This window comes from Dendropsophus ebraccatus, chromosome 7, assembly GCF_027789765.1.
Source record: "Dendropsophus ebraccatus isolate aDenEbr1 chromosome 7, aDenEbr1.pat, whole genome shotgun sequence".
NCBI lineage: Eukaryota > Metazoa > Chordata > Amphibia > Anura > Hylidae > Dendropsophus > Dendropsophus ebraccatus.
Window position 1 is genome coordinate 7,015,335 of NC_091460.1, and position 15,404 is coordinate 7,030,738.

At 50.3% G+C, this 15,404-nt stretch overlaps 1 protein-coding gene and 1 long non-coding RNA gene across 3 annotated transcripts in view; one reads left to right on the forward strand and one right to left on the reverse strand.

Moving 5' to 3' along the window:
• LOC138796646 (uncharacterized) overlaps positions 1–4,462 on the reverse strand; it is a 48,628-nt gene extending 44,166 nt beyond the window's left edge. For both annotated transcript variants that reach the window (XR_011363776.1, XR_011363775.1), the window contains exon 1: positions 4,244–4,462. This is a non-coding gene — a long non-coding RNA (uncharacterized lncRNA). The remainder of the gene's footprint in view (positions 1–4,243) is intronic.
• On the forward strand, positions 4,424–14,296 carry LYRM2 (LYR motif containing 2). The gene is made up of 3 exons (XM_069976270.1): positions 4,424–4,559; positions 13,787–13,927; positions 14,210–14,296. The coding sequence occupies exons 1-3, from the start codon at positions 4,518–4,520 to the stop codon at positions 14,288–14,290; spliced, it is 264 nt and encodes an 87-aa protein (XP_069832371.1). The 5' UTR covers positions 4,424–4,517; the 3' UTR covers positions 14,291–14,296.
• The last annotated feature ends 1,108 nt before the right edge of the window (positions 14,297–15,404 follow it).

Genomic DNA, 15,404 nt, shown 5'->3' on the forward strand with positions numbered 1-15,404 from the left:
GGAGTGTCCGGTATACGGTTCAGTAGATTGGTAGTTGTAGAGTTGAAGTTCCTTATGAGGTTTAAAAGTAGCTCACAACGTACTCTATGTATGTAGTATAGAATGTATCACTCATATCATCCCTATTGTGGTGGTATAGACAGATCCTCCAGTCTTTCTTCTATGGAGTGTACAGGTTATTGTGGTATATACAGATCCTCCAGTCTATAGAGTGTAGAGTTATTGTGGTGGTATAGACAGATCCTCCAGTCTCTGCTCTATGGAGTGTACGGTTATTGTAGTGGTATATACAGATGCTCCAGTCTGTGCTCTATGGAGTGTACGGTTATTGTAGTGGTATATACAGATCCTCCAGTCTCTGCTCTATGGAGTGCACAGTTATTGTGGTGGTATATACAGATCCTCCAGTCTCTCCTCTATGGAGTGTACAGTTATTGTGGTATATACAGATCCTCCAGTCTCTGCTCTATGGAGTGTACAGTTATTGTGATGGTATATACAGATCCTCCAGTCTCTGCTCTATGGAGTGTACGGTTATTGTAGTGGTATATACAGATCCTCCAGTCTCTGCTCTATGGAGTGTACAGTTATTGTGATGGTATATACAGATCCTCCAGTCTCTGCTCTATGGAGTGTACGGTTATTGTAGTGGTATATACAGATCCTCCAGTCTCTGCTCTATGGAGTGTACGGTTATTGTAGTGGTATATACAGATCCTCCAGTCTCTGCTCTATGGAGTGTACGGTTATTGTAGTGGTATATACAGATCCTCCAGTCTCTGCTCTATGGAGTGTACAGTTATTGTGGTGGTATATACAGATCCTCCAGTCTCTGCTCTATGGAGTGTACAGTTATTGTGGTATATACAGATCCTCCAGTCTCTGCTCTATGGAGTGTACAGTTATTGTGGTGGTATATACAGATCCTCCAGTCTCTGCTCTATGGAGTGTACGGTTATTGTAGTGGTATATACAGATCCTCCAGTCTCTGCTCTATGGAGTGTACGGTTATTGTAGTGGTATATACAGATCCTCCAGTCTCTGCTCTATGGAGTGTACAGTTATTGTGGTGGTATATACAGATCCTCCAGTCTCTGCTCTATGGAGTGTACGGTTATTGTAGTGGTATATACAGATCCTCCAGTCTCTGCTCTATGGAGTGTACAGTTATTGTGGTATATACAGATCCTCCAGTCTCTGCTCTATGGAGTGTACAGTTATTGTGGTATATACAGATCCTCCAGTCTCTGAAGTGAATAGTTTACTGTGGTCATACGGACAGATCCTCCAGTCTCTACTTGGGAATTGTGCAGCTCCTTCCGGGTGACCTTTGCTATTTGTTCATGCCTTCCTTGCCTGGTCTCACGGTTTTGGTGGACACCCGCTTTTGGTGAGTTTTTTTGTTGTTGTGGTACCATCTTATTTTAATTAACCCAACTGTGACTTCTCAACAACTTTGTCCCTGACTTGTTTGGAGATCTCCTTTGTCTTCATGGTGTTTGGTTAGTAGTGTTTCTTAATGGTGTTGCAGCTTTAAAAAAAGGTATATACTATATACTCACAGACCATATGGCACTTAGATTGCACACAGGTTGACTTCATTTCACCAAGCATGTAACTTTTGAAGGAAACTGGTCACGACAGAACTTTTTAGGAACCAAATACATAGGTTTTTTTTTATATACATATTTATTTTTAAAAATGTTCACTTCACCAGCTTAGACTAGTTTGTGCAGAAGCTTCACACACAATTCAGACTAAGATGATGATGATGATAATAATAATAATAATAATAATACATAGTTGTAATGTAACTAAATAAGCAAGAAGCCAAAGGGGGGTGAATACTTTTGCAAGCCACGGTAGTCCCCACATTACAGTGCACAATACTGCAGACATTCAGGGCCCTTATAATACTGCCATAGAACGCCTACATATAGTGAAGGGTTAACAGTAAAATGCTGGCTGCGGACTCCAGCCATGTCATGCTGTGACAGGAAGCAGAAGCAGGTCGGACCACCGCAAAATAATCAGAAGCCATAACCACTTCCTCCACTGTACCGAGAACGAGGACCATAAGAATTGTAGGGAGCAGGACAATGAGGACTCCAACATCTGAATTATACTTGCTAGTGACATATATCAGAACCAGAGAACTGACTACTGACCCCAACAACCACCACCTGACTACTGACCCCAACAACCACCACCTGACTACTGACCCCAACAACCACCATCTGACTACTGACCCCAACAACCACCATCTGACTTACAGAACCAATGTCCACCACCTGACTACTGTGCCTAACCAGTGGACCAACCACAATCTGAATAGTGGTCTCAAGCTGCTGTGTGAGCTGCACTAGTGCCCCAGATGACAGAGGAGGGGCAGATGTTCAGGGGTCAGTATACAGGACACATCTGTGATATCACACACACCACACAGTATACAGGACACATCTGTGATATCACACACACCACACAGTATACAGGACACATCTGTGATATCACACACACCACACAGTATACAGGACACATCTGTGATATCACACCCACCACACAGTATACAGGACACATCTGTGATATCACACACACCACACAGTATACAGGACACATCTGTGATATCACACACACCACACAGTATACAGGATATATCTGTGATATCACACACACCACACCGTATACAGGACATATCTGTGATATCACACACACCACACAGTATACAGGACACATCTGTGATATCACACACACCACACAGTATACAGGACACATCTGTGATATCACACACACCACACAGTATACAGGACACATCTGTGATATCACACACACCACACAGTATACAGGACACATCTGTGATATCACACACACCACACAGTATACAGGACACATCTGTGATATCACACACACCACACAGTATACAGGACACATCTGTGATATCACACACACCACACAGTATACAGGACACATCTGTGATATCACACACACCACACAGTATACAGGATATATCTGTGATATCACACACCACACAGTATACAGGACACATCTGTGATATCACACACCACACAGTATACAGGACATATCTGTGATATCACACACACCACACCGTATACAGGACACATCTGTGATATCACACACCACACAGTATACAGGACACATCTGTGATATCACACACCACACAGTATACAGGACATATCTGTGATATCACACACACACCACACAGTATACAGGACATATCTGTGATCATACAACATACGGTATACAAAAAGCGACAATATAGAAACCTTGGTGATATGGTGACATCTACTGGTAAATAAAGAAAATGCATCTGAAGTGACTGAAAGAGCCACAATATGAACTCACCTGACCTTAGGAGGAACCCCCGATCACCCGCTGTGTATGAGGGGTCCCCCCCGATCACCCGCTGTGTATGAGGGGTCCCCCCCGATCACCCGCTGTGTATGAGGGGTCCCCCCCGATCACCCGCTGTGTATGAGGGGTCCCCCCCGATCACCCGCTGTGTATGAGGGGTCCCCCCCGATCACCCGCTGTGTATGAGGGGTCCCCCCCGATCACCCACTGTGTATGAGGGGTCCCCCCCCGATCACCCGCTGTGTATGAGGGGTCCCCCCCCCGATCATCTGCTGTGTATGAGGGGTCCCCCCCCGATCACCCGCTGTGTATGAGGGCCCCCCCGATCACCCGCTGTGTATGAGGGTCCCCCCCCCCCCGATCACCCGCTGTGTATGAGGGTCGCCCTGTCAATATCATACCTAACAGGCTCAGATACACAGTACAGCAGTCAGTATCACACATGACAGGCTCAGATACACAGTACAGCAGTCAGTATCACACATGACAGGCTCAGATACACAGTACAGCAGTCAGTATCACACATGACAGGCTCAGATACACAGTACAGCAGTCAGTATCACACATGACAGGCTCAGATACACAGTACAGCAGTCAGTATCACACATGACAGGCTCAGATACACAGTACAGCAGTCAGTATCACACATGACAGGCTCAGATACACAGTACAGCAGTCAGTATCACACATCACAGGCTCAGATACACTGTACAGCAGTCAGTATCACACATCACAGGCTCAGATACACAGTACAGCAGTCAGTATCACACATGACAGGCTCAGATACACAGTACAGCAGTCAGTATCACACATGACAGGCTGAGATACACTGTACAGCAGTCAGTATCACATCTCACAGGATTAGATACACTACCAGCAGCCGGTATTACACATCACAGGATTGGATACACGCTCAGCACTGTGGTACATGCCGTTTCCCGCCTGAATCTCTTCTGTTTCGGGTGAGTGTTGTATCTGCGGGGCGTTGTCTCCATCTGGTGGTCACAGCTGGTAATGACACCCACAGCTGCTTCTCACCATAACGCTCTGGTGTCCCGCAGAGGGAGCTGCTGTTTGGTCTCCAGTAAGATGGCGGCGGCCTGACAGAGCACACGTGACCCGGGTGTCCGTGAACTATGTGACGGGTCATGTCCTCCCGGATCCCCCCGACGGCGCTGACCCTCAGACAGGTGACCCGGGGGGGAGTGCAATATAATGGAGGATAAGCCCTGTAGTGTTATATAGAGGAGGATAACCCTGTAGTGTAATATAGAGGGGGGATGGACCCTGTAGTGTAATATAGAGGAGGGGGGATGGGCCCTGTAGTGTAATATAGAGGAGGGGGGATGGGCCCTGTAGTGTAATATAGAGGGGGGATGGGCCCTGTAGTGTAATATAGAGGGGGGGATGGCCCCTGTAGTGTAATATAGAGGGGGGGGATGGGCCCTGTAGTGTAATATAGAGGAGGGGGATGGGCCCTGTAGTGTAATATAGAGGGGGGATGGGCCCTGTAGTGTAATATAGAGGGGGGATGGGCCCTGTAGTGTAATATAAAGGAGGGGGGATGGGCCCTGTAGTGTAATATAGAGGGGGGATGGGCCCTGTAGTGTAATATAGAGGGGGGGATGGCCCCTGTAGTGTAATATAGAGGGGGGGGGATGGGCCCTGTAGTGTAATATAGAGGAGGGGGATGGGCCCTGTAGTGTAATATAGAGGGGGGATGGGCCCTGTAGTGTAATATAGAGGGGGGATGGGCCCTGTAGTGTAATATAGAGGGGGGATGGGCCCTGTAGTGTAATATAGAGGGGGGATGGGCCCTGTAGTGTAATATAGAGGGGGGGATGGGCCCTGTAGTGTAATATAGAGGGGGGATGGGCCCTGTAGTGTAATATAGAGGAGGATGAGCCCTGTAGTGTAATATAGAGGAGGGGGGATGGGCCCTGTAGTGTAATATAGAGGGGGGGATGGGCCCTGTAGTGTAATATAGAGGGGGGGGGAATGGGCCCTGTAGTGTAATATAGAGGAGGGGGATGGGCCCTGTAGTGTAATATAGAGGGGGGATGGGCCCTGTAGTGTAATATAGAGGGGGGATGGGCCCTGTAGTGTAATATAGAGGGGGGATGGGCCCTGTAGTGTAATATAGAGGGGGGGATGGGCCCTGTAGTGTAATATAGAGGGGGGATGGGCCCTGTAGTGTAATATAGAGGGGGGATGGACCCTGTAGTGTAATATAGAGGGGGATAAGCCCTGTAGTGTAATATAGAGGAGGGGGGATGGGCCCTGTAGTGTAAAATAGAGAAGGGGGGATGGGCCCTGTAGTGTAATATAGAGGGGGATAAGCCCTGTAGTGTAATATAGAGAAGGGGGGATGGGCCCTGTAGTGTAATATATAGGAGGGGGATGGGCCCTGTAGTGTAATATAGAGGGGGGATGGGCCCTGTAGTGTAATAAAGAGGGGGGATGGGCCCTGTAGTGTAATATAGAGGGGGGATGGGCCCTGTAGTGTAATATAGGGGGGGATGGGCCCTGTAGTGTAATATAGAGGAGGGGGGATGGGCCCTGTAGTGTAATATAGAGGAGGGGGGATGGGCCCTGTAGTGTAATATACAGGGGGGATGGGCCCTGTAGTGTAATATAGAGGAGGGGGGATGGGCCCTGTAGTGTAATATAGAGGGGGGGATGGGCCCTGTAGTGTAATATATATGAGGGGGATGGGCCCTGTAGTGTAATATAGAGGGGGGATGGGCCCTGTAGTGTAATATAGAGGAGGGGGGATGAGCCCTGTAGTGTAATATAGAGGGGGGGATGGGCCCTGTAGTGTAATATATAGGAGGGGGATGGGCCCTGTAGTGTAATATAGAGGGGGGATGGGCCCTGTAGTGTAATATAGAGGGGGGATGGGCCCTGTAGTGTAATATAGAGGGGGGATGGGCCCTGTAGTGTAATATAGAGGGGGGATGGGCCCTGTAGTGTAATATAGAGGGGGGTGAGCCCTGTAGTGTAATATAGAGGGGGGATGGGCCCTGTAGTGTAATATAGAGGGGGGATGGGCCCTGTAGTGTAATATAGGGGGAGTGATGGGCCCTGTAGTGTAATATAGAGGGGGGGGGGGCTGTAGTGTAATATAGAGGAGGATGAGCCCTGTAGTGTAATATAGAGGGGGGGGGCCCTGTAGTGTAATATAGAGGAGGATAAGCCCTGTAGTGTAATATAGAGGGGGGATGGGCCCTGTAGTGTAATATAGAGGAGGGGGGATGGGCCCTGTAGTGTAATATAGAGAAGGGGGGATGGGCCCTGTAGTGTAATATATAGGAGGGGGATGGGCCCTGTAGTGTAATATAGAGGGGGGATGGGCCCTGTAGTGTAATAAAGAGGGGGGATGGGCCCTGTAGTGTAATATAGAGGAGGGGGGATGGGCCCTGTAGTGTAATATAGAGGAGGGGGGATGGGCCCTGTAGTGTAATATAGAGAAGGGGGATGGGCCCTGTAGTGTAATATATAGGAGGGGGATGGGCCCTGTAGTGTAATATAGAGGGGGGATGGGCCCTGTAGTGTAATAAAGAGGGGGGATGGGCCCTGTAGTGTAATATAGAGGGGGGATGGGCCCTGTAGTGTAATATAGAGGGGGGGGGGATGGGCCCTGTAGTGTAATATAGAGGGGGGATGGGCCCTATAGTGTAATATAGATGGGGGATGGACCCTGTAGTGTAATATAGAGGGGGATAAGCCCTGTAGTGTAATATAGAGGAGGGGGGATGGGCCCTGTAGTGTAATATAGAGAAGGGGGGATGGGCCCTGTAGTGTAATATAGAGGGGGGATGGGCCCTGTAGTGTAATATAGAGGGGGATAAGCCCTGTAGTGTAATATAGAGAAGGGGGGATGGGCCCTGTAGTGTAATATATAGGAGGGGGATGGGCCCTGTAGTGTAATATAGAGGGGGGATGGGCCCTGTAGTGTAATATAGAGGGGGGGATGGGCCCTGTAGTGTAATATAGAGGGGGGGGGATGGGCCCTGTAGTGTAATATAGAGGAGGGGGATGGGCCCTGTAGTGTAATATAGAGGGGGGATGGGCCCTGTAGTGTAATATAGAGGGGGGATGGGCCCTGTAGTGTAATATAGAGGGGGGATGGGCCCTGTAGTGTAATATAGAGGGGGGGATGGGCCCTGTAGTGTAATATAGAGGGGGGATGGGCCCTGTAGTGTAATATAGAGGGGGGATGGACCCTGTAGTGTAATATAGAGGGGGATAAGCCCTGTAGTGTAATATAGAGGAGGGGGGGATGGGCCCTGTAGTGTAATATAGAGAAGGGGGGATGGGCCCTGTAGTGTAATATAGAGGGGGATAAGCCCTGTAGTGTAATATAGAGAAGGGGGGATGGGCCCTGTAGTGTAATATACAGGAGGGGGATGGGCCCTGTAGTGTAATATAGAGGGGGGATGGGCCCTGTAGTGTAATAAAGAGGGGGGATGGGCCCTGTAGTGTAATATAGAGGGGGGATGGGCCCTGTAGTGTAATATAGGGGGGGATAAGCCCTGTAGTGTAATATAGAGGAGGGGGGATGGGCCCTGTAGTGTAATATAGAGGGGGGATGGGCCCTGTAGTGTAATATAGAGGGGGATGGGCCCTGTAGTGTAATATACAGGGGGGATGGGCCCTGTAGTGTAATATACAGGGGGGATGGGCCCTGTAGTGTAATATAGAGGAGGGGGGATGGGCCCTGTAGTGTAATATAGAGGGGGGGATGGGCCCTGTAGTGTAATATATATGAGGGGGATGGGCCCTGTAGTGTAATATAGAGGGGGGATGGGCCCTGTAGTGTAATATAGAGGAGGGGGGATGAGCCCTGTAGTGTAATATAGAGGGGGGGATGGGCCCTGTAGTGTAATATATAGGAGGGGATGGGCCCTGTAGTGTAATATAGAGGGGGGATGGGCCCTGTAGTGTAATATAGAAGGGGGATGGGCCCTGTAGTGTAATATAGAGGGGGGATGGGCCCTGTAGTGTAATATAGAGGGGGGATGGGCCCTGTAGTGTAATATAGAGGGGGGGTGAGCCCTGTAGTGTAATATAGAGGGGGGATGGGCCCTGTAGTGTAATATAGAGGGGGGATGGGCCCTGTAGTGTAATATAGGGGGAGTGATGGGCCCTGTAGTGTAATAGAGGGGGGGGGGGGGCTGTAGTGTAATATAGAGGAGGATGAGCCCTGTAGTGTAATATAGAGGGGGGGGGGGCCCTGTAGTGTAATATAGAGGAGGATAAGCCCTGTAGTGTAATATAGAGGGGGGATGGGCCCTGTAGTGTAATATAGAGGAGGGGGGATGGGCCCTGTAGTGTAATATAGAGGAGGGGGGATGGGCCCTGTAGTGTAATATAGAGAAGGGGGGATGGGCCCTGTAGTGTAATATATAGGAGGGGGATGGGCCCTGTAGTGTAATATAGAGGGGGGATGGGCCCTGTAGTGTAATAAAGAGGGGGGATGGGCCCTGTAGTGTAATATAGAGGGGGGATGGGCCCTGTAGTGTAATATAGAGGGGGGGGGGATGGGCCCTGTAGTGTAATATAGAGGGGGGATGGGCCCTGTAGTGTAATATAGAGGGGGGATGGACCCTGTAGTGTAATATAGAGGGGGATAAGCCCTGTAGTGTAATATAGAGGAGGGGGGATGGGCCCTGTAGTGTAATATAGAGAAGGGGGGATGGGCCCTGTAGTGTAATATAGAGGGGGGATGGGCCCTGTAGTGTAATATAGAGGGGGATAAGCCCTGTAGTGTAATATAGAGAAGGGGGGATGGGCCCTGTAGTGTAATATATAGGAGGGGGATGGGCCCTGTAGTGTAATATAGAGGGGGGATGGGCCCTGTAGTGTAATAAAGAGGGGGGGATGGGCCCTGTAGTGTAATATAGAGGGGGGATGGGCCCTGTAGTGTAATATAGGGGGGGATAAGCCCTGTAGTGTAATATAGAGGAGGGGGGATGGGCCCTGTAGTGTAATATAGAGGGGGGATGGGCCCTGTAGTGTAATATAGAGGAGGGGGGATGGGCCCTGTAGTGTAATATACAGGGGGGATGGGCCCTGTAGTGTAATATAGAGGAGGGGGGATGGGCCCTGTAGTGTAATATAGAGGGGGGGATGGGCCCTGTAGTGTAATATATATGAGGGGGATGGGCCCTGTAGTGTAATATAGAGGGGGGATGGGCCCTGTAGTGTAATATAGAGGAGGGGGGATGAGCCCTGTAGTGTAATATAGAGGGGGGGATGGGCCCTGTAGTGTAATATATAGGAGGGGGATGGGCCCTGTAGTGTAATATAGAGGGGGGATGGGCCCTGTAGTGTAATATAGAGGGGGGATGGGCCCTGTAGTGTAATATAGAGGGGGGATGGGCCCTGTAGTGTAATATAGAGGGGGGGATGGGCCCTGTAGTGTAATATAGAGGGGGGATGGGCCCTGTAGTGTAATATAGAGGGGGGGATGAGCCCTGTAGTGTAATATAGAGGGGGGATGGGCCCTGTAGTGTAATATAGAGGGGGGATGGGCCCTGTAGTGTAATATAGAGGAGGATCAGCCCTGTAGTGTAATATAGAGGGGGGATGGGCCCTGTAGTGTAATATAGAGGAGGGGGGATGGGCCCTGTAGTGTAATATAGAGGGGGGGGGCCCTGTAGTGTAATATAGAGGAGGATGAGCCCTGTAGTGTAATATAGAGGGGGGGGGGCCCTGTAGTGTAATATAGAGGAGGATAAGCCCTGTAGTGTAATATAGAGGGGGGATGGGCCCTGTAGTGTAATATAGAGGAGGGGGGATGGGCCCTGTAGTGTAATATAGAGGAGGGGGGATGGGCCCTGTAGTGTAATATAGAGAAGGGGGGATGGGCCCTGTAGTGTAATATATAGGAGGGGGGATGGGCCCTGTAGTGTAATATAGAGGGGGGATGGGCCCTGTAGTGTAATATAAGAGGGGGGATGGGCCCTGTAGTGTAATATAGAGGGGGGATGGGCCCTGTAGTGTAATATAGAGGGGGATAAGCCCTGTAGTGTAATATAGAGGAGGGGGGATGGGCCCTGTAGTGTAATATAGAGGAGGGGGGATGGGCCCTGTAGTGTAATATAGAGGGGGGGATGGGCCCTGTAGTGTAATATATAGGAGGGGGGATGGGCCCTGTAGTGTAATATAGAGGGGGGATGGGCCCTGTAGTGTAATATAGAGGGGGGGATGGGCCCTGTAGTGTAATATAGAGGGGGGATGGGCCCTGTAGTGTAATATAGGGGGAGTGATGGGCCCTGTAGTGTAATATAGAGGGGGGGCCCTGTAGTGTAATATAGAGGAGGGGGATGGGCCCTGTAGTGTAATATAGAGGGGGGATGGGCCCTGTAGTGTAATATAGAGGGGGGATGGGCCCTGTAGTGTAATATAGAGGGGGGGATGGGCCCTGTAGTGTAATATAGAGGGGGGATGGGCCCTGTAGTGTAATATAGAGGGGGATGGGCCCTGTAGTGTAATATAGAGGAGGGGGATGGGCCCTGTAGTGTAATATAGAGGAGGGGGGATGGGCCCTGTAGTGTAATATAGAGGGGGGGATGGGCCCTGTAGTTAATATAGAGGGGGATGGGCCCTGTAGTGTAATATAGAGGGGGGGATGGGCCCTGTAGTGTAATATAGAGGGGGGATGGGCCCTGTAGTGTAATATAGAGGGGGGATGGGCCCTGTAGTGTAATATAGAGGGGGGATGGGCCCTGTAGTGTAATATAGAGGGGGGGGCCCTGTAGTGTAATATAGAGGAGGGGGATGGGCCCTGTAGTGTAATATAGAGGGGGGATGGGCCCTGTAGTGTAATATAGAGGAGGGGGGATGGGCCCTGTAGTGTAATATAGAGGGGGATGGGCCCTGTAGTGTAATATAGAGGAGGGGGGATGGGCCCTGTAGTGTAACTATAGCCAGGGGGGGAGATGGTGCCCCTGTAGGTGTAATATAGAGGAGGGGGGATGGGCCCTGTAGTGTAAGTATATATGAGGGGGGGATGGGCCCTGTAGTGTAATTATAGAGGGGGATGGGCCCTGTAGTGTAATATAGAGGAGGGGGGATGGGCCTGGTAGTGATAATATAGAGGAGGGGGATGGGCCCCTGTAGTGTAATATAGAGGGTGGGATGGGCCCTGTAGTGTAATATAGAGGAGGGGGGATGGGCCCTGTAGTGTAATATAGAGGGGGATGGGCCTGTAGTGTAATATAGAGGGGGGGATGGGCCCTATAGTGTAAATATAGAGGGGGGATAGGCCCTGTAGTGTAATATAGAGGGGGGATGGGCCCTGTAGTGTAATATAGAGGGGGGATGGGCCCTGTAGTGTAATATAGAGGGGGATGGGCCCTGTAGTGTAATATAGAGGGGGGATGGGCCCTGTAGTGTAATATAGAGGGGGGGATGGGCCCTATAGTGTAATATAGAGGGGGGATAGGCCCTGTAGTGTAATATAGAGGGGGGATGGGCCCTGTAGTGTAATATAGAGGGGGGATGGGCCCTGTAGTGTAATATAGAGGGGGGGATGGGCCTTGTAGTGTAATATAGAGGGGGGGATGGGCCCTGTAGAGGGGGGGCTGTAGTGTAATATAGAGGGGGGATGGGCCCTGTAGTGTAATATAGAGGAGGATCAGCCCTGTAGTGTAATATAGAGGAGGGGGATGGGCCCTGTAGTGTAATATAGAGGAGGGGGATGGGACAAGTAGTGTAATATAGAGGAGGATGAGCCCTGTAGTGTAATGTAGAGGAGGGGGATGGGCCCTGTAGTGTAATATAGAGGGGGGATGGGCCCTATAGTGTAATATAGAGGGGGGATAGGCCCTGTAGTGTAATATAGAGGGGGGATGGGCCCTGTAGTGTAATATAGAGGAGGGGGGATGGGCCCTGTAGTGTAATATAGAGGAGGGGGGATGGGCCCTGTAGTGTAATATAGAGGAGGGGGGATGGGCCCTGTAGTGTAATATAGAGGGGGGGATGGGCCCTGTAGTGTAATATAGAGGGGGGGATGGGCCCTGTAGTGTAATATAGAGGGGGGATGGGCCCTGTAGTGTAATATAGAGGGGGGATGGGCCCTGTAGTGTAATATAGAGGAGGGGGATGGGCCCTGTAGTGTAATATAGAGGAGGATGAGCCCTGTAGTGTAATATAGAGGGGGGATGGGCCCTGTACTGTAATATAGAGGGGGGGATGGGCCCTGTAGTGTTATATAGAGGGGGGGATAGGCCCTGTAGTGTAATATAGGGGGGGTATGGGCCCTGTAGTGTAATATAGAGGGGGGATGGTCCCTGTAGTGTAATATAGAGGGGGGATGGTCCCTGTAGTGTAATATAGAGGGGGGATGGGCCCTGTAGTGTAATATAGATGGGGGATGGGCCCTGTAGTGTAATATATAGGAGGGGGATGGGCCCTGTAGTGTAATATAGAGGGGGGGATGGGCCCTGTAGTGTAATATATAGGAGGGGGATGGGCCCTGTAGTGTAATATATAGGAGGGGGGATGGGCCCTGTAGTGTAATATAGAGGAGGGATGGGGCCTGTAGTGTAATATAGAGGAGTGGGATGGGCCCTGTAGTGTAATATAGAGGGGTGATGGGCCCTGTAGTGTAATATAGAGGGGGGGGGATGGGCCCTGTAGTGTAATATAGAGGGGGGGATGGGCCCTGTAGTGTAATATAGAGGGGGGGATGGGCCCTGTAGTGTAATATAGAGGGGGGATGGGCCCTGTAGTGTAATATAGAGGAGGGGGATGGGCCCTGTAGTGTAATATAGAGGAGGGGGGTGGGCCCTGTAGTGTAATATAGAGGAGGATGAGCCCTGTAGTGTAATATAGAGGGGAGGATGTGCCCTGTAGTGTAATATAGAGGGGGGGTTGGGCCCTGTAGTGTAATATAGAGGGGGGGGATGGGCCCTGTAGTGTAATATAGAGGAGGATAAGCCCTGTAGTGTAATATAGAGGGGGGGGGGGGGGGAATGGGCCCTGTAGTGTAATATAGAGGGGGGGGGGATGGGCCCTGTAGTGTAATATAGGGGGGGTGATGGGCCCTGTAGTGTAATATAGAGGGGGGGATAGGCCCTGTAGTGTAATATAGGGGGGGATGGGCCCTGTAGTGTAATATAGAGGGGGGATGGGCCCTGTAGTGTAATATAGAGGGGGTGGGCCCTGTAGTGTAATATAGAGGGGGGATGAGCCCTGTAGTGTAATATAGAGGGGGGATGGGCCCTGTAGTGTAATATAGAGGGGGTGGGCCCTGTAGTGTAATGTAGGGGAGCAGGATAATACATAGAGGATATTATATAGAATTGGTTTAGACCTCTGTGGTGTAATATACAGGTATATAGCACAGTACATAGTACCTCCTCTTATATCACTGTTATAATATGTCATTAACCCTTTGTGTCCCCAGTTCCTGGTCCGGCAGCAGGTGCTCGCTCTGTACCGGAGGATCCTCCGCACCGTGCGCCAGATCCCCGATCCTGCCGACCGCAGTTACATGAGGGACTGGGCCCGGGGGGAGTTCAGAAGGAACAAGGCGGCCAGCGATGAGGTGAGGGGTGATGTCTGTGCTCCAGGGGTGTCAGGGGGTGATGTCTGTGCCCCAGGGGTATATACAGGGGTTTCAGGGGGAGATGTCTGTGCCCCGGGGTATATATAGGGGGAGATGTCTGTGTCCCGGGAGTATATACAGGGGTGTCGGGGAGATGTCTGTGCCCCGAGGGTATATACAGGGAGTGATGCCTGTGCCCCAGGGGTATTAGGGGATGATGTCTGTGCCCCGGGGGTATATACAGGGGTATCAGGGTGTGATGGCCTCTCGTCTCCTCCGCAGATCACTATACGGATGATGATCACACAGGGCGAGCGCCAGGCCCAGGAACTGGAGAGAGCTCTGCAGCTGGCCAAGTCCTAGAGCCCAGAGACCCACTGTCCACCATCATACAGAGGACCAACTGCCCCGGGTGCGGACCCCATGTGTGTTCAGTGTGCTGCCCCTTATCTGGGGTGTCACCCCCCCCCCTTCCCTGTCTGTATGATCACATGACCTCCTATGAGACTTATACAGGGGATGAGACCACCAACTGCTCTGGGCAGGGACCCCATGTGTGTACACTGTGCTGCCCCTTATGCCTGTCTGTATGATCACATGACCTCCTATGAGAATTATACAGAAGACATCATGGCGGAGACCACTAACTCCACTGGCCGGGACCCTCACGTCTGACGGTCTCACAGTTATGAATTTCTTTCATGAACACAAATACACATTTATATTTCCATATTCTGGTGGCTCCTGCGTCACCTCTTTTCTCCTGGACACGTCCGTCATTAAGGTCAAGGAAATAATGGCTATTGTTATACTAATTCCGGGGGTAATTTGGGGGGAGGGTGCTGCCTCATATGCTGCCGGCGTCCTGCAGGTTCCCCATCACTTCTGTACCGCATTAGACATTTTATAACATGTTAGAGCATTGTTAACCCTCCGGTATCTGGATACTTTTGGTGTAGTTACAGGTAAGATACAGCAGAAGAGAAACCTACAAGGGAAAGAAAGATCCACAACAATATGTGTAATCCTAGAGAGGAAAGCCATAGCAGTCATCCACCTGGACCTTCTCCATTACTTCATGCTTCTTCTCCATCACTTTGTCCTCCTTCTCCTTAGGTTAAGCCATGGCTTAACCTGAGCAGGGGGCCTATTCTGTGTGTGTCCCTCTCCCCTGAGAATCTAGGGGTCTAATATAAGGGCCCTATTCCACCAGACGATTATCGTTTGCATAATCGTTAACGATCTCAAACGACTGCTATTGCGAAAGACCTGAAAACGTTCACTCATTTCCATGGAACGATAATCGTTACTTATGATCGTAATTGCAATCGTTTTTTCTTAGCTATTTATTCGCTAATGCGTTCGCATCTATTGCGAACGACCGAACAATGTCTTATTCAATGCGAACGATTTGCGAACGAGCAACGATAAAAATAGGTCCAGGTCTTATATAGCGATCAACGATTTCTCGTTCGGT